This window comes from Trachurus japonicus, unplaced genomic scaffold (genome assembly GCF_045865225.1).
Source record: "Trachurus japonicus isolate A0001 unplaced genomic scaffold, Traja_1.0 AP030998.1".
Lineage (NCBI taxonomy): Eukaryota > Metazoa > Chordata > Actinopteri > Carangiformes > Carangidae > Trachurus > Trachurus japonicus.
In genome coordinates this window covers 116587-138766 of record NW_028221131.1, presented here as the reverse complement: position 1 = coordinate 138766, position 22180 = coordinate 116587, and the positions used below count along the sequence as shown (strand labels likewise).

Here is a 22180-nt window from a genome sequence, read left to right as displayed (position 1 = left end):
ATAGCCTCAACACATGGGGCGGGTGCTCTACCAACTGAGCTAAACTCCGCCCCTGACCTTGTGTCATTTAGTGTCATGTTTGTTGGAGTGTTGATGTTGTTGTTTGGGCCTTAAAGCAGATATCAGTGGCACGGCCGTTTCGGCTAATGCTGTGTTCAAGGCAGGCTTTTGAAACCGTAAGTTACAGCTTCAAGTCACAACTACGACTTGGTAGCGTTCCAGGTAACCCGTAGCTCGTGTTTTTACCGTCCTGTTGTCTGTGAAAGTTCCCTATAACGGCCACTCGTAACTTCCGACCCGTGAACTCGTACCAGATCGAACTGGTATGACTTCACAGGAAGGAAAAACACAAAGTACGAGTTTCCTTGAACGCACCATGAGTTAGCAGCCCCCGCCCTTGTCAGGCATCAATTGGTCCTCGTGCTACGTCACCACATTCACGCGCATCCCTTGGCTGCACACACAGCCCTTCATGCCGTTCTCTCCCCTCATTGGATAACACTTGTATCCCACAAGGAAAATTTTCTCCTCGGGTTACAGCAGAGCAGAGTGACGGAGAGACTCGTGTTTAGGCTGAAATACTTCATGTAAGTGATTGCTGACGGAAAATAGGACTATTTAGGACTTATATTAACAAAAACATTCCACTGATATCTGCTTTAACAGAGAAATCAACAGACCTTTGTTTATCACTGAGGTTTGTTCTCACAGTGGAAAGAAAGAAATGAATTACATTTTAATATATATGTTTGTCAGATCAAATGTTGTTCAGTCACTTGTGTTTTATCGAAATGTAATTATCGTGATAATGATGCTAATAAGATGATTGATTACTTTTTGAGATTTAAGTGAGTGTGTGAATGCAGTGAATTGGTTCATGAAATCATTGAACAAAACTTTACTGATTCAATGTGTGAAAAACAATGTCCATGTTATATTTGTGTAATTTGTTTTTTGTATGAACTCAATAAACCAAAATGCACTGCAGGACAAGCGGGGTTGTTTAGTGGCAGCTCCGCTCCCTACGACAAAGCCTAACATCGCCATCTAGTGGGCTTGGTGACGTGAGTCACAACAAGTTCCTGTTAACAGTTCATTCACTGTGTACAGCATACTGAACTTGGAAAATCCACCTTTTCATTGTGTACCTGCAACTTGGAAGACTATGCAGAACAAGCAAAAACTTACCTCCTTTTTATCATTAGGGCAATTTATATCCCTAATCTTATCAAATTTAACCACCAACTGCTCCTGTTTTTAATTGAGTTGCACTGGTCTAAAAGGAAGCTTTACGGATGTCAAACAGAACCTGACGGTCATATTATTGCACATTCACACACTTTAAAGTCATACTGCTAATACACAAGTTGCGGGTTGCCTGGAATGCACCATACGTCTTACTATCTCAAGTCAAAATGGCTGTCATGAATTTTCACTGAGAGAAGCCGTTGTAAACATCAGTCGCGCCGCCATCTTCAACATTATTAGAGTAGAGTAGAGTAGAGAATACTTTATTCATCCCTAGGAGGGAAATTCAGATTAGTCCAGTAGCTCACACGACAATGACACAAAAAAGAAAGAAAGATGGAGCAGGACCTCTGGATGGAGCAGGACCGCCGGATGGAGCAGGACCTCTGGATGGAGCAGGGCCGCCAGGGCCGCCAGGTGGAGCAGTTATTAGATGTTATTACATTACATTCATAGCACCATTTCCAAGACATTAATACATTGTCTAGTCACAGCAACACATCTTACTTACAACAACTGTAAGGTGACATCCATGTTTGCTCTCAGTCGAATTTCTGTCTTCAGTTCTTCCCAATGAGGAAAAAGAACACCAATGAAAATGTAAGTTTGTCTCCTCTGGCGTAACTTTCTCTCTTTGATTGTATTTCTTCTGATGAACGACCAAGGTTTTTTTTCTTTTCTTTGTAGTACGAAATCCACCTCTGTACCATGTTTTAGGCGCTTCTTCGGGTTGACGGTCATGTTTCTACCTGTTGCTAGGAGACTCAGGGCTCCTCCTCCCCCCTCCTTCCTAATCGTGATGTAAAACACGTCATTTCGTGTGCGCCGCGCGGGAATGTCGCTCTTTAACACGAAATTCAAAACTGGAGCTGATCGGTTTAATCCGTGTTTTGTTAATATGCAATCTATGACTAGATTAATTTATTTATCATTTGACACAGGGTTGTATAACAATATATTTATTCACTTTTTTTATTAGCAGCATCAGCTACAGCTTTCATTTTTGAAATTATTAAAGTAGATATACAGCCACCGGTGGCATGAAGATATATGACCATGGATGATAAAATGCTCAGGTGTCAGACTGTGGGTTATTTTAGGGAAAAAAAATACAGAAAGATAAACCTGTTTCTTTAAAACTGTTTAATGGCAGAGATAATGCAACTGAGCTTACTCAAAGACTTCTTAAGTACAATCTAGAAGTACTTTGACTTGACTGTAGACTATGTTTTCTGCACCTTTGTACTTCTCAGATTGGAAATGTTGTCTTGTTGTCCTCTACATTGACAGCTATTCCAGAGACGTTTGCCTATTCTTCCCTTTCAGATCAAGACAACACAGACAATCCTCCCTGTTCTTCCTGCTTTCAAACACAGTGAGCGCCACTTTCATGTGCATGTGTTTCCTTGTTCCCTCCCCTTTAGATCTACAGTTTGAAGATTGGGCGGAACCAACATGTGGTGAAGAGGAAGAGCTGACAGGCCCCGTTCACTGCAGAGACATATGTTGTTTAGATCAGAGCTCAAAGTGGTTTCAGTTCCAGGAAATTGAAACTCAGACATCGTCTGTGAGAGGTGACTGTGAGACTGTGAGGAGGTGAAATGGCGCAGAAAGGAGTTCATCTGGACCAGGAGACCTTCTCTTGTTCCATCTGTCTGGATCTACTGAAGGATCCAGTGACTATTCCCTGTGGACACAGCTACTGCTTCAACTGTATTAAAACCCACTGGGATGAAGAGGACCGGAAGAAAATCTACAGCTGCCCTCAGTGTAGGAAGGACTTCACACCGAGGCCTGACCTGGTGAAAAACACCATGTTAGCAGCTTTAGAGGAGGAGCTGAAGAAGACTGGACTCCAAGCTGCTCCTGCTGATCACTGCTATGCTGGACCTGAAGATGTAGCCTGTGATGTCTGCACTGGGAGAAAACTCAAAGCTGTCAAGTCCTGTCTGACGTGTCCGGCCTCTTACTGTGAGAAACACCTGCAGCCGGGGCGGAGTTTAGCTCAGTTGGTAGAGCACCCGCCCCATGTGTTGAGGCTATAGTCCTCGCTGCAGGCGGCCCCGGTTCGAGTCCCGCGTCGGACGGCCCTATCCTGCATGTCATTCCCCCCATCTCTGCCTCCCATTTCCTGTCACACTCTCAACTGTCCTATCGAATAAAGGCATGAAAAGCCAAAAAATATATACTTTAAAAAAAAAAAAGAAACACCTGCAGCCTCATTATGAAGCAGCTCCATTACAGAAACACAAGCTGGTGGAGCCCTCCAAGAAGCTCCAGGAGAACATCTGCTCTCGTCATGATGAGGTGATGAAGATGTTCTGCCGCACTGATCAGCAGTGTATCTGTTATCTCTGCCCTGTGGATGAACATAAAGGCCACGACACAGTCTCAGCTGCAGCAGAAAGGACTGAGAAGCAGAGAGAGCTGGAGCTGAGTCGACAGAAACTCCATCAGAGAATCCAGGACAGAGAGAAAGATGTGAAGGTGCTTCAACAGGAGGTGGAGGCCATCAATGGCTCTGCTGATAAAGCAGTGGAGGACAGTGAGAAGATCTTCACTGAACTGATCCGTCTCATGGAGAAAAGAAGCTCTGAGCTGAAGCAGCAGATCAGATCCCAGCAGGAAACTCAAGTGAGTGGAGTCAAAGAGCTTCAGAAGAAGCTGGAGCAGGAGATCACTGAGCTGAAGAGGAAAGACGCTGAGCTGAAGCTGCTGTCACACACAGAGGATCACACCCAGTTTCTACACAACTACCCCTCACTGTCAGCACTCAGAAAAACTACACACTCATCCAGGATCAATATCCGTCCTCTCAGACACTTTGAGCATGTGACAGCAGCTGTGTCAGAGCTCAGAGACAAACTACAGGACCTTCTGAGAGACACATGGACAAACATCTCTCTGACAGTGACTGAAGTGGATGTTTTACTGTCACCACCAGAGCCCAGGACCAGAGCTGACTTCTTAAGATATTCACAGGAAATCACACTGGATCCAAACTCAGCAAACACATGTCTGTTATTATCTGATGGAAATAGGAAAGTAAAATTAATGGGTCAAAAACAGTCTTATTTTAGTCACCCAGACAGATTTACTGGATGGTTTCAAGCCCTGAGTAGAGAGAGTCTGACTGGACGTTGTTACTGGGAGGTGGAGAAGAGAGGAGAAGTTTCTGTAGCAGTCGCATACAAGAATATCAGCAGAGCAGGAAATGAATGTGGATTTGGATTCAATAACAAATCTTGGGCATTGGATTGTAACAACAACAGTTTCACATTTTGGTTCAACAACATCAAGACTCCAGTCTCAGGTCCTCAGTCCTCCAGAGTAGGAGTGTACCTGGATCACAGAGCAGGTATTCTGTCCTTCTACAGCGTCTCTGAAACCATGACTCTCCTCCACAGAGTCCAGACCACATTCACTCAGCCTCTACATGCTGGAATTCGGCTTCACTATGTTTTTGGTTTTAACATTAAAACCACAGCAGAGTTGTGTAAACTCAAATAGACAAAGATCATTGAAGGTGCAGTTGGTAAAAATCTGTATTTTAGTTCATCACTTTCTTTAGTCTCCATGTTTGTTACTAAAAGCTCATTGCTGTTGTGTCTCTGCACTGCACAGAGATCAGCTGTCAATCAAACATTATGGGCGGGACTTTGACCTCTTGTCATTTCTTGTTGTGTTGATGTTTGAGTTTGTTGAGGTGGAGCTGGAGCCGTGGAGGAGATCACTGCTCATGATGATGTTTCTTTACCTAAACTCACATTTCTCCACATGAAAATAGAAACTTCTCTGAGCTCTAAATGTTTGTTGGATATTTGTGTTGATGTGTTTGTGTGTTGTTGTTTGGGCCTTAACAGAGAAATCACCACCTTTATCACTGAGATTTGTTTTCACTGTGGAAACTAAGAAATCTATAATCATAGTACATTGATACTGTTGAATCACATATAAGGTCTATGAAGTTTGATCAAAGTGTAAATATCATGATAATTATCAGTGAGGAAGTGATTGATTTAGGTGAAACAATGTGATTGTTTGATGTGAATCTGCATGAAATCACTGAACAAAAGTAATTTAACAAACTTTACTGATTCAATATGTGACCAAATCCATTGTAATGTTTCATATTTGTATAATTTGTCTCTTGCACGAACTCAATAAACTACAATGAATTGCAGGACCAGTGTTTGTTCAGTTCCTCTTTGCTCCTGTAGCAGTGGCCTAACATCGCCATCTAGTGGCCTTGTTGAATCACAGCAAGCTCCTGTTAAAAAATATCCAGTCAGAAGTGACATGAATAAATAGAAAAGGAAAACAAGTTGAATCTGAATTAGTTTTAAGATATTAGATATTTTTGCTCATCTTACTGTTATAAATAAAACTCACAAGGTTCATTTATTTATTGTTTGACACAGGGTTGTATAAGAAGATGAAACACCATGAGAATAGTTTTATTTTCATGACTTCTTATATATTCACAAATTTCCTTTATAAATGGCAAAAAGCAAAGTATAACCAAAACTCCTCCTTTTATAGTGTTGTAGCAAGTATCCAGTGAGTGGTTAGATGAATAAGTAAAGATAAATATACAAACAGACAATAACACTGTTGATGCTGAGACGTCAGACTGTGGATTATTTGGGGAAAGATATTTATTCAGAGGGATGAAGTAATAATAAATGTGTTGTCCTCAGCAACATGAACTTCCTTGTTTCTTCTACTTCTTAAAGAAAACACTATTTCTGTTTTCTGCACATTTGTACTTATCCTCCACATTATAGATAGAAATACTGGACTTTTTACTTCACTACAGTGACTGCTATTCTCCCTTTTCAGATCAAGACAACACAGACAACCCTCCCTGTTCTTCCTGCTTTCAAACAAAGTGAGCTGCACCCTGTTCATGTGTTTCCTTGTTCCCTCACTTGTTGTTTAGATCAGAGCTCAAACTGGTTTCTGTTCCAGGAAAGTGAAACTCAGACAGTCATTGTCTGTGAGAAGTGAAAGTCAGACTGTTGGACAGAGACTGTGAGGAGGTGAAATGGCGCAGAAAGGAGTTCATCTGGACCAGGAGACCTTCTCTTGTTCCATCTGTCTGGATCTACTGAAGGATCCAGTGACTATTCCCTGTGGACACAGCTACTGCTTCAACTGTATTAAAACCCACTGGGATGAAGAGGATGTGAAGAAAATCTACAGCTGCCCTCAGTGTAGGAAGGACTTCACACCGAGGCCTGACCTGGTGAAAAACACCATGTTAGCAGCTTTAGAGGAGGAGCTGAAGAAGACTGGACTCCAAGCTGCTCCTGCTGATCACTGCTATGCTGGACCTGAAGATGTAGCCTGTGATGTCTGCACTGGGAGAAAACTCAAAGCTGTCAAGTCCTGTCTGACGTGTCCGGCCTCCTACTGTGAGAAACACCTGCAGCCTCATTATGAAGCAGCTCCATTACAGAAACACAAGCTGGTGGAGCCCTCCAAGAAGCTCCAGGAGAACATCTGCTCTCGTCATGATGAGGTGATGAAGATGTTCTGCCGCACTGATCAGCAGTGTATCTGTTATCTCTGCCCTGTGGATGAACATAAAGGCCACGACACAGTCTCAGCTGCAGCAGAAAGGACTGAGAAGCAGAGAGAGCTGGAGCTGAGTCGACAAAACATCCAGCAGAGAATCCAGGACAGAGAGAAAGATGTGAAGGTGCTTCAACAGGAGGTGGAGGCCATCAATGGCTCTGCTGATAAAGCAGTGGAGGACAGTGAGAAGATCTTCACTGAACTGATCCGTCTCATGGAGAAAAGAAGCTCTGAGCTGAAGCAGCAGATCAGATCCCAGCAGGAAACTCAAGTGAGTGGAGTCAAAGAGCTTCAGAAGAAGCTGGAGCAGGAGATCACTGAGCTGAAGAGGAAAGACGCTGAGCTGAAGCTGCTGTCACACACAGAGGATCACACCCAGTTTCTACACAACTACACCTCACTGTCAGCACTCAGAAAAACTACACACTCATCCAGGATCAATATCCGTCCTCTCAGACACTTTGAAGATGTGACAGCAGCTGTGTCAGAGCTCAGAGACAAACTACAGGACCTTCTGAGAGACACATGGACAAACATCTCACTGACTGTGACTGAAGTGGATGTTTTACTGTCACCACCAGAGCCCAGGACCAGAGCTGACTTCTTAAGATATTCACAGGAAATCACACTGGATCCAAACACAGCAAACACATGGCTGGCTTTATCTGAGGGGAACAGAAGAGCAACATTTATGAGTGAAGAACAGTCTTATTCTAGTCACCCAGACAGATTTACTGTATGGTCTCAGGTCCTGAGTAGAGAGAGTCTGACTGGACGTTGTTACTGGGAGGTGGAGTGGAGAGGAGGAGTTTATGTAGCAGTCGCATACAAGAATATCAGCAGAGCAGGAAATGAATGTGGAAACCATGACTCTCCTCCACAGAGTCCAGACCACATTCACTCAGCCTCTACATGCTGGAATTCGGCTTCACTATGTTTTTGGTTTTAACATTAAAACCACAGCAGAGTTGTGTAAACTCAAATAGACAAAGATCATTGAAGGTGCAGTTGGTAAAAATCTGTATTTTAGTTCATCACTTTCTTTAGTCTCCATGTTTGTTACTAAAAGCTCATTGCTGTTGTGTCTCTGCACTGCACAGAGATCAGCTGTCAATCAAACATTATGGGCGGGACTTTGACCTCTTGTCATTTCTTGTTGTGTTGATGTTTGAGTTTGTTGAGGTGGAGCTGGAGCCGTGGAGGAGATCACTGCTCATGATGATGTTTCTTTACCTAAACTCACATTTCTCCACAGTGATTGATTTAGGTGAAACAATGTGATTGTTTGATGTGAATCTGCATGAAATCACTGAACAAAAGTAATTTAACAAACTTTACTGATTCAATATGTGACCAAATCCATTGTAATGTTTCATATTTGTATAATTTGTCTCTTGCACGAACTCAATAAACTACAATGAATTGCAGGACCAGTGTTTGTTCAGTTCCTCTTTGCTCCTGTAGCAGTGGCCTAACATCGCCATCTAGTGGCCTTGTTGAATCACAGCAAGCTCCTGTTAAAAAATATCCAGTCAGAAGTGACATGAATAAATAGAAAAGGAAAACAAGTTGAATCTGAATTAGTTTTAAGATATTAGATATTTTTGCTCATCTTACTGTTATAAATAAAACTCACAAGGTTCATTTATTTATTGTTTGACACAGGGTTGTATAAGAAGATGAAACACCATGAGAATAGTTTTATTTTCATGACTTCTTATATATTCACAAATTTCCTTTATAAATGGCAAAAAGCAAAGTATAACCAAAACTCCTCCTTTTATAGTGTTGTAGCAAGTATCCAGTGAGTGGTTAGATGAATAAGTAAAGATAAATATACAAACAGACAATAACACTGTTGATGCTGAGACGTCAGACTGTGGATTATTTGGGGAAAGATATTTATTCAGAGGGATGAAGTAATAATAAATGTGTTGTCCTCAGCAACATGAACTTCCTTGTTTCTTCTACTTCTTAAAGAAAACACTATTTCTGTTTTCTGCACATTTGTACTTATCCTCCACATTATAGATAGAAATACTGGACTTTTTACTTCACTACAGTGACTGCTATTCTCCCTTTTCAGATCAAGACAACACAGACAACCCTCCCTGTTCTTCCTGCTTTCAAACAAAGTGAGCTGCACCCTGTTCATGTGTTTCCTTGTTCCCTCACTTGTTGTTTAGATCAGAGCTCAAACTGGTTTCTGTTCCAGGAAAGTGAAACTCAGACAGTCATTGTCTGTGAGAAGTGAAAGTCAGACTGTTGGACAGAGACTGTGAGGAGGTGAAATGGCGCAGAAAGGAGTTCATCTGGACCAGGAGACCTTCTCTTGTTCCATCTGTCTGGATCTACTGAAGGATCCAGTGACTATTCCCTGTGGACACAGCTACTGCTTCAACTGTATTAAAACCCACTGGGATGAAGAGGATGTGAAGAAAATCTACAGCTGCCCTCAGTGTAGGAAGGACTTCACACCGAGGCCTGACCTGGTGAAAAACACCATGTTAGCAGCTTTAGAGGAGGAGCTGAAGAAGACTGGACTCCAAGCTGCTCCTGCTGATCACTGCTATGCTGGACCTGAAGATGTAGCCTGTGATGTCTGCACTGGGAGGAAACTCAAAGCTGTCCAGTCCTGTCTGACGTGTCCGGCCTCCTACTGTGAGAAACACCTGCAGCCTCATTATGAAGCAGCTCCATTACAGAAACACAAGCTGGTGGAGCCAACCAAGAAGCTCCAGGAGAACATCTGCTCTCGTCATGATGAGGTGATGAAGATGTTCTGCCGCACTGATCAGCAGTGTATCTGTTATCTCTGCCCTGTGGATGAACATAAAGGGCACGACACAGTCTCAGCTGCAGCAGAAAGGACTGAGAAGCAGAGAGAGCTGGAGCTGAGTCGACAAAACATCCAGCAGAGAATCCAGGACAGAGAGAAAGATGTGAAGGTGCTTCAACAGGAGGTGGAGGCCATCAATGGCTCTGCTGATAAAGCAGTGGAGGACAGTGAGAAGATCTTCACTGAACTGATCCGTCTCATGGAGAAAAGAAGCTCTGAGCTGAAGCAGCAGATCAGATCCCAGCAGGAAACTCAAGTGAGTGGAGTCAAAGAGCTTCAGAAGAAGCTGGAGCAGGAGATCACTGAGCTGAAGAGGAAAGACGCTGAGCTGAAGCTGCTGTCACACACAGAGGATCACACCCAGTTTCTACACAACTACACCTCACTGTCAGCACTCAGAAAAACTACACACTCATCCAGGATCAATATCCGTCCTCTCAGACACTTTGAGGATGTGACAGCAGCTGTGTCAGAGCTCAGAGACAAACTACAGGACCTTCTGAGAGACACATGGACAAACATCTCACTGACTGTGACTGAAGTGGATGTTTTACTGTCACCACCAGAGCCCAGGACCAGAGCTGACTTCTTAAGATATTCACAGGAAATCACACTGGATCCAAACACAGCAAACACATGGCTGGCTTTATCTGAGGGAAACAGAAGAGCAACATTTATGAGTGAAGAACAGTCTTATTCTAGTCACCCAGACAGATTCACAACATGGTCTCAGGTCCTGAGTAGAGAGAGTCTGACTGGACGTTGTTACTGGGAGGTGGAGTGGAGAGGAGAAGTTTATGTAGCAGTCGCATACAAGAATATCAGCAGAGCAGGAAATGAATGTGGATTTGGATTCAATGACAAATCTTGGGGGTTATGTTGTGAAAACAACAGTTTCACATTTTGGTTCAACAAGATCCAGACTCCAGTCTCAGGTCCTCAGTCCTCCAGAATCGGTGTGTACCTGGATCACAGAGCAGGTATTCTGTCCTTCTACAGCAGGGGTCTCAAACTCAAATGAGCTGGGGGCCACTGCTGGCACTGTCATCTCAGTGGAGGGCCACTAAAGTTTTCAAGACGAATATAAAAAAAAATCACAAATATTTCTGAAAACGGGGTCTATTTTCAAATATTGTACGATAATTAGGGCTGTCAAACGATTAAAATTTGTAATCCTTTAATTTCCTGAGTTAATCACATAGTATTTTTCTTTTTTGCTTGAAATACCAGCAAGATGAATGGAAAGCATAAGAAACATCCAGATCTGGACGTTTCTTATGCTTTCCATGCGGTATTATCAGCTGTCAGAGAGAGAGAGCAGCCTCGTTTGGTGACAAGAAGAACAAGTTCTCTAGTGTAGGAACATGAGGAGAAAAAACATATGCAAGTTTTCTGCATCATAAGAACCCCCCCTCCCACACACACACACACACACCACCCCCCTCCACCCCTCCCTCACCAGGCTGAATGAACGGGAGATTGGGGGGGGATGTCATAGAATGGTGTTTTTGTGAACAGTATAACGAACAGGTAAATTATGGCAAAAATGAGTGTGATGTTTGATTTGTTTGGGTGTAGTGATTCTTTTATCTCTTATGTTTATGTTTTGAATATTTTATTATGCTCATGATGGTGCTTGCCTACTTACCTGTTTTGAACTGTTCCGTGAACACATCAGACTCTGACGCAAAAGCGGTGCGCCGCTAATCAGCGGGCTCGCTCGCCAGCTGTGTGCTGGCAACCTAATAAAGAGAACGCCATGGTGGAGAGAACAGACAGAGAGCCGGTCGGACGCGTCTGGGTTGGAGCAGCCTCTCACATCACCTGTCCTCCTCCGTGAAAAGGGAGAGTTCCTGCCAGCGAGACCAGGGGACGGGTCTGACCTGTGATGATTATGATGGGCCTACAACTTACCTGCTAAAGGGAAGTGACCACACTTATGTGTGTATGTGTATGTGTGTGTGGGAGTTTTAATGTGCGACCAGGCTGGCACTGATTTGCGCCTCCTCTTCACCCTACAGCGGACGGACGACGTCGTGGGTTTCGACGCTGGATCTCTGGGCCAGCCGCAGTGGATTAAGCCTTTTCCGGGAGCCCGAAAATCACGGCTGGACGATTAAGCGGACATAACTCGACTGGACTTTCATGGTGATATTGCCCCACTTCTGGTTGGATAAAAAGAAAAGAAAAACTGCTTCATTGCTTTTATCTTTCAGTTCTCAAGTTGATTTTGACTCTTTAAAAAAAAAAATAAAGACAAATCAAAAGTCACAGTGCCGTGATTGTCATTATATTGTGAACAATACAACAAAATTAAAAGTGCTGCTCTGTTCGGTAGACTTGTAGTCAAGACCGCCTAATCCGAGACCAAGACACTACCAAGACCAGAGAGTATCAAGACCAAGACCAAGACCAAGACACTACCAAGACCAGAGAGTATCAAGACCAAGACCAAGACCGAGACACTACCAAGACCAAGACCAGTTCAGCTCAAGACCAAGACCAGAGAGTATCAAGACCAAGACCAAGACCAAGACCAAGACCAAGACCAAGACCAAGACCAGAGAGTATCAAGACCAAGACCGAGACACTACCAAGACCAGAGAGTATCAAGACCAAGACACTACCAAGACCAGAGAGTATCAAGACCAGAGAGTATCAAGACCAAGACACTACCAAGACCAGAGAGTATCAAGACCAGAGAGTATCAAGACCAAGACACTACCAAGACCAGAGAGTATCAAGACCAAGACACTACCAAGACCAGAGAGTATCAAGACCAGAGAGTATCAAGACCAAGACACTACCAAGACCAGAGAGTATCAAGACCAGAGAGTATCAAGACCAAGACACTACCAAGACCAGAGAGTATCAAGACCAGAGAGTATCAAGACCAAGACACTACCAAGACCAAGACCAAGACACTACCAAGACACTACCAAGACCAGAGAGTATCAAGACCAAGACACTACCAAGACCAAGACCAAGACACTACCAAGACCAAGACCAAGACACTACCAAGACACTACCAAGACCAAGACACTACCAAGACCAGAGAGTATCAAGACCAGAGAGTATCAAGACCAAGACACTACCAAGACCAAGACCAAGACACTACCAAGACACTACCAAGACCAGAGAGTATCAAGACCAAGACCAAGACCAAGACCAAGACCAGTTCAGCTCAAGACCGAGACCGAGACCAAGACCAAAAAAAAAAAAAAGAAGAGGGAAAAAAATCTAGTTAGACCATATTTTGCTATAGGGTTCAGCTGCTTAGTTTAAATATGAGATTGTATTATTTCAACTACAGGCATAACAATACATGTCTTGTGTGTGAACTCACTAATGTTCATTATTGGACAAACTGATTAATCCAGGTGTGTCTGACCATTGTGACTACTCAGACACACCTGGATTAATCAGTTGGTCCAATAATGTAAGACAGGAAATGAAGGAGCTGGCTTATTTCAGGAAGTAGTGGAGCTGTGCATAAAGCCCATTAAAAGGAAACTATGCAAGTCTGGTCGCTTTCCTCTGTTTTACTAACCTTCCTCTCGGCCATGTGCATTTGTTTACAACGAAGTCCTCTCCTTGCCTTTAAATCCGCCGCGCGCGGGAGGCGCACGTTTTATTTCACGTGGAAGAGGGAGGCAATTGACTGCCCAGCTCGCAGTGTGCACACGTCACCAAGACTTCACAGGCAGGTTTTCACAGTTCCAGGCACATTTAAATGCAATTAATAATCACAATAACCCCTATTTATTGTAACTATCTGAATCAGCACATACACGTATATCTATATCGATTGTCCCGTCACACTGATGACAGATCAAAGGCTGTCTGCATGTGTAATGGAAACTCAGCCTGACTGAATTAACACAGATGAAACCAGGGAGGGACTGGGACAAAAAAGCAGCCGTGGATGTCCCAAGAGCAGGACTGTGAGGATGGATTACTGCATGTTGCTGCTGTGTTGACACTACACACTGTGCCGTTGCGATGATCCGCTATATTTATTTATTTACTTATTGATTTATTAGCGGGCGAGCGGCCGCATCGTCACGCGACCATAACAAATAAAACTGAAAACAAATAAACTATCATCTCTCACAGCAAGTGAGACGGGAGGAAACTGATGTTCTGGTCCGGTCCAAGCTGGCAGTGTCCGGTCGCGTGAACAGACCTCACGGGCTGATGATGCAAAAGTAGTCTGGGAGGGAGGAGGTTATGATGTTATCCAGGTTTGCTCTGACATATTGAGAGCTGTTGCCCAGTAAAAAAAACAAAAACAAAACACACACACACACACACACACACACACACACACACACACACACACCTTTTCCATTAATAAAGACACTCATATTTAGTAACCTATATTTAAACCCGTGTGCACAGATCACAACATAACAAACAGCTGTGCGTAACGGAGGCATCACGGAGCGTCTCTCTTTTTCTTTTTTCTTTAGAATTTACCTGAGATGGGAGATGTGAATATCTGCTCACTATCTGATGCCGAGGCTGATAGTGGTTTGCTGTGAGAGATGATAGTTTATTTGTTTTCAGTTTTATTTGTTATGGTCGCGTGACGATGCGGCCGCTCGCCCGCTAATAAATCAATAAGTAAATAAATAAATATAGCGGATCATCGCAACGGCACAGTGTGTAGTGTCAACACAGCAGCGACATGCAGTAATCCATCCTCACTGTCCTGCTCTTGGGACATCCACGGCTGCTTTTTTGTCTCAGTCCCTCCCTGGTTTCATCTGTGTTAATTCAGTCAGGCTGAGTTTCCATTACACATGCAGACAGCCTTTGATCTGTCATCAGTGTGACGGGACAATCGATATAGATATACGTGTATGTGCTGATTCAGATAGTTACAATAAATAGGGGTTATTGTGATTACAGGGGTTAAAGCAAAAACAAATCCCCCCCACTCAGCGTTCCTTCGTCCGGTGTGCATTATTGTCGTCATTTTTGCCTTGTATTTTAAACCTGATGAAGGAACCTTGTTCTAAAAGTGTTGTTTCTTTGATTCTTCAATAAATGATTCTGCATATGCATAAACCTGAAGATGCACACTGCCTGCAAACTCTGAATTGGTCAAAAAGGTGAGTCACCAAACCCCTGTAGGGGGGTCTGGGGGTATTCCACCCCAGAAAAAAATTGTGATTTTAACACATAAATGAAGCATTCTGGTGTACTCTGAGAAGAACATTCTGGTGTACTCTGGTGTTCATTCTGGTGTACTCTGTTTCAGATAGAAAAAAAAAAAACATTGATTAGGCCTACTGACTAAGGTTCCTATCATTGTAAGGCAACAAGGCCAGAATGGCTGGAGTGTATGAAACTTAAACTGAACTCAGAACTGGTCTAGTGGGGAGCAAAAACAAATCTCATATTAATCTATGGGTCTGGACCTGGTCTGGACCAGCCATTCAAGGGCCGTTTCCTCTGCTGTTTGTCCGTGCAGCGCTGCACCGCGGGCGCGGACATGCACGGTAAAAAAAAAGAAAAAAAAGAAACCAAATGCGCGCCGTTACGTCCGCTCGGACCGCGGCGGCGGACCAACATATGACCAATAGGTCCGCCGTCCGCTCGTGCCGACGTCAACAGCAGCAGGAGAGCCAACGCTACTACGTACCGGTATAGACCGGTATAGACCAGTATAGACCGGTATAGACCGGTATGGACCGGTATCTGCCTCCAGCGAGTGACAGTCACGTCACCGGGCTCATACGTGCAGGCAGGCCCGGGTTGCCAGGTAGTGCGAAAAATATCCCCCACACTCTTACTTTTTTACTTCACTGATTAGCAGGAGAAATTACCGACCGGGAGCCGACCCCCCCCCCCCCCGCCCGCCAGCCGTTGAGAACCACTAGGTTAATACAACGGTCCTGGCTAGTTTTATTGGTTGAGAGCAGCGTTAGTAAACCTCAACAAAAACACGTGTAGCCTTTTTTTTCTCCCCTCATTTTTTCTAATTGACGGAAATCCGTCGCGGCGACGGAGAACTTTAACCCCTGTCTGATTATTATTATTATTATTATTATTAATGAATTGCATTTAAATGTGCCTGGAACTGTGGAAATCTGCCTGTGAGGTCTTGGTGACGTGTCTGCACTGCGCGCTGGGCAGTCAAAATACCAGTCCGCTGGCTGCACTTCGCCTTGCGCTGAGATTAGACCAGGTTGGAGCTGGCGAGCTTTCGGCGCACTCTCCGCGCGGTCTATCGGCAACAAATTGTCACTGCGCCACGGTGAATCTGTCGACACCTCCCCCTGCTGCGCGGCCACTCCCATCTCAGCGCACAGCACTGCATGAAAAGTGGGATTTTCGACAGTTAGCGGCACTGTAGATTGTCGTGGAAGTTCAGGTTTGCGAATGCATACGACAATTTGCAGGAAACACCCACAACTGTCGGGAATTGTCGTGAATTGTCAGAAATTGTGCTGGGCAGTTTCCCCCCCATCACCCCCCTCTCCCTAATTCAAGGGAAGGCTTTAACATGTAAATGATCATGCTGTGAGCTATACAAATGCAAATCAATGTAGCTTGGTAGCAGGAGGAGTGTTATTCCAGGTAAGATTTTTCTAAAAGGTATTAACTTCATTTTAATCCTTATAAAACCCACTGTCAATTTAAAACATCCACAAAAAGTTTTTATGCATTTGAACACATTTTGTCAATACTGAGAAGTACGCTGGTGTATTAGGGCCATATGTAAAAAAACAAAAACAAACAAACAAAAAAAACCCAACTATTTTAAAAGAAATATATTCAGAGAAAAAACAAACAAATTGACTTTAATCATCATCTAAATAGGTTTTTAAAAATTATGTAAAATGTGTTATCTACTACAATGTTATGTAAAAAATATTAATACAACAACCACAACAGTGAAAAGCAACCACATTTTAACTAGACAATTTAAATGGGACTTTTCCCAGGTTTGTCTAATGAATACAACTTTGAACATATATTTTGGAATGAGTGTTGAGAGATGGGCAAACCACATCTCGCGAGTTCTTCCATATAACAATGAACCCCCTGTGATTGGAGGACCCGACGAGACTCATCCAATCACGTGAGGTCATGGGCGGGACTAACACGGAAGTACTTGCAAGGAGTTCTTCGCTTGTCTGAAGAGCCTGGTGATGCGAGGCTACAAGGAGTAAACAGACTTCTTCACAACTTTTTCTAACTTTGCTGATTCGTTGACTACAATGGCTGGACAGCGTCTTAACCATAGACATACTTCGCCTCCCCCTCAACTCCTCTGCGTGGACGCGAACACCTTTCCACAGCAAGTCGGCAGACCGACGAGAGGAGAGTGCTTTTGAACGCTGTTAGTGGGCTGTCTCGTCAGATAACTACCGCCGACACAGACTCGGACTGACTGCCTTCATGCCTTGGAGATGAAAAACAGGCCAGAGGAGCCCAACTCTAAGAGGAAAAGACGGATGCAATCCCCAAATTGCGGTAAGAATATGTTCGGTGCCTGCTTGCTAAGCTAAGTAGCCTCAAAGTAAAGCTTTCTTTCCGTAGCCCAAGCTAAAAGTAGCCTGAACCAGTGTGTTGCTTTATCAAACTGTGTTTCTGTGTATTTACAGGATGCAGTACGCCGTCTTCACAACTCTGAGGCAACTTGGAGGAGCTACAAACCAGAGCAAGGGTAAGATTTAAAGAATAGGCTATGTGTTCATTCTGCTGCATAAGGAAAAACGTAAACAGATACTCATCTTAACCGTACATTTTGTTTTCACAGACTGACCTCGTGACCACTGTGCCTGATGCCGATAAAGACACTATTGTGTGTAAGTAACGTTTAGTACTTTCTGCTTACTGTTCAATGTAAGGGGATGCATGTTAATGCTGTGCCTAAGTGTATCTGTGTTATACTTGCAGCGCAGGCGGAAGCTGTGAAAAGGTCTCTGGAGCTCTGCAGCCTCACATTCAGAGGCAAATCCTAAATACAGGGCAACACACCACAGATGTTTACAACATGGACAAAATTAAAAAAGAGTGTCATCTGTTACCTACATCCCAGACGCAGCAAACAGAGCTGTGCCGTATGATCATGGAGGAGAATGCTGTGTGTTGTGTTTTGTGCTATGTATACATACATTTTTTATTATTATTTATGCCAATAAAGCTCTTTCTGTGAATAAACATGTTGCTGGCAATTTTTCTTTGCTCAATAAATTCATGTCCATAGGATAACAATATTTCAACCAATTAGGAGTCATTTTCCTAATTTAAAAGTAGCCTATATGTCAACCAATCGCGAGTCATTTTTCTAGTTTAAAAGTATACATATGAACCAATCACAAGTCATTTTCCTAGTTTAAAAGTATACATATCAACCAATCACGAGTCATTTTCCTAGTTTAAAAGTATATATATCAACCAATCCCGAGTCATTTTTCTGGTTTAAGAGTAGTGGTTTCAACCAATACTGAGTGAGGCCATTCAAGCCCCGCCTGGCTGCTGCTGTTCATATGCTGATTAGAGCCATTAACGCCTTCTGACCCGGCGCTGTTTCGCCGCGATTCATATGCTAATTAGCCCCTCCACCAGTGGTTCGTTTCCGTCAGTATGTGGCACGGACGAACGCGACGTTTGTAGTCCATAAATTGTCGTTAATTGCCGGTAATTAGGGAAATCTGCGGGCGTTTACGGGGACGAAAATCCCACTTTTCATGCTGTGCAGCAGTCTGCCAATTTACCGAATCAGCACGTTGTTGCACTGGAGGAAAATGCCACTGCGCCAGGGCTCGCCCCGCTGCGCCCCCCTGAGTTGCGCCAGGAAAATAGGGCCCCGAATGTGGATGAGACGTCGCTGGTAAAAGCAGCGTCGTCTTTAAGGGGTCACGACCTCGAGTGTTTGGGAACCCTGAATCAAAGCGAGGTGAGACAGTTTGGAGAGGAGAGAGACCGACTTCCTGATTCCTGCTGCTCCAGCGGAGGAGCTGGGAAGTACACGCTTTGCTTGAGGGCACAACAGCTGCCAAGGGAGGTAAAAATGAAACATAGTCTTCCACTTTAAAAGAATTAAAGCACTTTGCTGCATTTGATGTTTTTTTTCTCTTTTTTTTCATCCGTCTCCTAATTTGCTCGACGACGACGAAGACGCAGAATCCCACAAGTGGCGTGGAAACAACTTTGTACTTTATCTTCACTCTGCGAGAGCAACTTTTGACAAGTGTCATTGTCAGTCACTCCTCATGATCACGTTATATAATGAAACCTGTATTTCCTCTTGACACTCCCTCATCTGTCTCTCCTTTATTCTTATAGGATTCATTACATCGCGGCTGCGCTCCCTCTCCTGTCTGAACTCTCGTCTCTCAGCTGTCACAAGATCTTAAAATGAGGCCAGAGGTTCATCTGAGGTTCCCCGATCTCTCTCTCTCTTTCTGTCTCACACACTATTTCAATACCGTTTTGTCTCTTAAGCAGATCTCGTGCTGTGTGTGAGAAGAAGCTACACTTTGAGTGTAGTTTTTCATGTGCTCTTATCCTCTGGTGTTCGAAAGATTATAATGAAGTGAATGTGTATTGAACTAGTTTACGGTTTACACTTTATTCCCTCTAAAGGCCACAATTTATGGGACTATATCAAAGACGAAAAGAGGATAATATGCATAAAAGGTCAGTCCAGAGATGCTGGCGAGAACTTTATATAACTTTATATATGATTCTGTCTCTTCCATACATGCCTTTATCTGTACTGGAGTTGTTGCAGAGCATACAGTAGCCTACATATGGAAACCCCAACAACCACTGTCCTCCATGGAGTTCTGGATCAATTGAGATGCTTTGTGGCGCTGTATGTTCTCACTATTGACCATGATTGTCTTTCAGTTCGGATTAACATTGTTACAAAACAAGACATGCTACGGAGGGTAAATTCACCTTACCCAAAGTAAAAACAAACAAGATGAAAAGCACGGTAATGTATAGGGCCATGGTGATATGGAACATATTATCCAAGAACATAACAAATACAGATTTAAAGAGCTATTGAAAGAACATTTATTAGTCAAACAGCCTCTATCTAGCTGAAGCTATTTGGCACAATTAATTAGTGTTTGTCTGATTTACTTGAAATATCTTCAGTCTGCTTGTGTATTGGGTACTGTGTCTGTAAGTTAATGTAATTATGAGGAACAAATGTCTTTGAACATCTGATTATTTCACAACTATGGTTAATAGCTACACTGTGGAAATGAATAAGGTCCAGTAATATGTATATGTTGTTTGTATTGTTTATGTTTTGTTGTTTTGTCTTGTTTTGTCCTGTAGATCGTTGTGAGTTGTTGTGGTTATGGATGTTGTTATTTTTGTATTTATCGACTGCAATGGACAGTTCATCTGTGAAAGTAGACTCCAGGAAGAATAGCGATGGCCTTTGCCAAAGCTAACGGAGATCTAAATAAATGAAATGAAACACTGCATCAATGCTTCACGATCAGTGATTGGTTCCCTCGTGGCGACTCTGATTTTACCAATTAGTTTCCAACATGAAGCTGATGTTAATTTAATTTGAGAGGGTGGACTATATGGGTTTCAACTTTTATTCTGAGTAAGAGTACGTGTCACTTTTTTTCTTTTTTTTTGCCCAATATGAGTAGTTTGTAATTTAATCAATCTTTTTTTTTTTTTTGAGTTTTGTTTAATTTATGTCCAGCATGATGCATCTTCAAGTCTGGAGCAGTGGCACCTGTTGTTGTGCTCCAAATGTTTAGTTGCAGTATCATCATGAGGATGAGCAAGGCATTACTGTAACAGCTGATTAGGAGAAGCTATTTCCCATCAGAGGGATGTTGATGCTTGACATGTAGAACAGAGTCTAGACTTTACATTTGCAGAAAGGGAGAGGGTTTCAGCACGTACAGGTCTATAAAGTAGCATTTTCCTCATGATCATCTTGCAGTCTTTCCACATAAATGCATGAATCTACACATCATTAGCAGACATGACTCAGAATAAATCTATAAATATGCACACCTAGGTGTACACGCTGCAGCTCTGAAATCTTTTTGCGGGTCGTCTCCACGCCGCGGAGCCCTCGCGAACCTTTGCACGTCTCACTGGGACCGGTTTAAATGACCGAACCCGTGGGACGGAGGAGCAGATTTTTGATGCTTTTACCAGAAGCGCAGTCGTCTTTGATCGTCTGTTTTCAAAGCCCGGCTCACACGGCTCCTCGTCTGCATCTTGGCAAAGGCCTGAGGAGAGCTGCCAAACACACGGGCCACTGAACCGCTGTGGGATTTGAATAAATGTTTCTGGAATCACTGCTTCCTTGTTAAAAGAATTTTTTTTTTTAAAAAGGGAGATGATACGGTAGCTCTGCTTGTTTTGGATGTTATGATGCTGGGAGAGAAACAAGGGCCAAAGATAAATCAAACAAAAAAAAAAGGTTTAGAGGAGCTTGGTTATGCAAATTAAACAAGGCAATTAATGTTGCTGGATGAAAACGGAGGATGTGAATCAAACAGTGATGCTCGTTTATTTATCTAATCAAAGGCTACAACAGAGATTTGTCTTTGAGTCATCACAGACTCAGATCTTATAATGACCGAGCAAAGCTGATCTTCAGTTAGTCACAGGAAAACAAAAACTAAAAACTAAATGCACCTCCAATAGGGCTGGGACGATATGCTTTTCTCCCGATTCCATTCTTCTACGATTTTTTGGATGGCGATTCGATTTAAATTGCGATCCTACGATATTGCCGATTCTCTTGATTTTTAGTCTTTAGCATTTTTAACATTTATCTGCACACAAACACTGTAGGAGCCTATAAATTAACATAATCCATTATAAAGTGAACTTAAACCCTTTTCAAAACCTGGACTCTCTGGATGTAAAAAAGGTGAACAAATGCACATTGCACAATATTTTTAAAAAAAATTTCAAAAAAATGTTTTTTTGTAAAAGTAAAATGTAATGAGAATGTGTCAGATTAATTTAAGGAATAAAATATAGCACATCATCGTTTTTAAAAAAAAATTTTTTATTCTATATGAGCTAAAAAGAATCAGTCACTTAATCTGTCAGAGAAAAGCTCAAATTGTTAATTCTAAGAGAGGATCATTACCCAATATAACTACACAACAAACTTTTTTAAGGGTTGATCTGAAAGGTTAGAAACTCTGTGACAGGGAAGACAGGAAGCATATTTCTAAATTATTAATCCCCAAAATAACTGCTTCAGTCTGTGGGTCTCACCTCAGCAACCAATCAAGATAAGAGATGCTGGAAACCAGTGACTTTTTTTAATATACTGTAGCTGAAGAAGGGGAGGTTGACGTGTGATTCATTATTGAGCAAAAGTGCAAGAGATTCGTCTGAAGTTTCACATATAAAACGAGTCGTGGCTTTCAAGAGAGGAGCGGTCTGAATTTAAAATCACTGCGGGATCTTTTTATGCCACTAATGTGCCGCGTCTTTTGATGCCAACGACACTTCCTGTCAGGTCGGGCTGGTTCACAGCAT

General features: G+C 42.9%; 3 protein-coding genes and 1 long non-coding RNA gene across 5 annotated transcripts; all 4 read left to right on the top strand.

The window, feature by feature from the left end:
* Positions 1-2826: 2826 nt before the first annotated feature.
* Positions 2827-4812, top strand: LOC146959859 (tripartite motif-containing protein 16-like). Its single transcript, XM_085772843.1, has 2 exons — positions 2827-3260; positions 3466-4812. The coding sequence occupies exons 1-2, from the start codon at positions 2850-2852 to the stop codon at positions 4756-4758; spliced, it is 1704 nt and encodes a 567-aa protein (XP_085628969.1). The 5' UTR covers positions 2827-2849; the 3' UTR covers positions 4759-4812.
* A 1449-nt stretch (positions 4813-6261) lies between these two features.
* On the top strand, positions 6262-7777 carry LOC146959858 (tripartite motif-containing protein 16-like). Its single transcript, XM_085772839.1, has one exon. It carries the CDS (start codon positions 6296-6298, stop codon positions 7775-7777), a length of 1482 nt encoding a protein of 493 aa, XP_085628965.1. The 5' UTR covers positions 6262-6295.
* Positions 7778-9085: 1308 nt separating this feature from the next.
* Positions 9086-10688, top strand: LOC146959857 (tripartite motif-containing protein 16-like). The gene has a single exon (XM_085772838.1). It carries the CDS (start codon positions 9120-9122, stop codon positions 10686-10688), a length of 1569 nt encoding a protein of 522 aa, XP_085628964.1. The 5' UTR covers positions 9086-9119.
* A 6086-nt stretch (positions 10689-16774) lies between these two features.
* LOC146959856 (uncharacterized) lies at positions 16775-17833 on the top strand. 2 transcript variants are annotated; one of them, XR_015035578.1, is made up of 4 exons: positions 16775-17155; positions 17287-17348; positions 17442-17490; positions 17587-17833. It is a non-coding gene; the product is annotated as an uncharacterized LOC146959856 (long non-coding RNA). The 2 variants fall into 2 exon arrangements; XR_015035577.1 differs by having other exon boundaries at positions 17582-17833.
* Positions 17834-22180: the final 4347 nt, after the last annotated feature.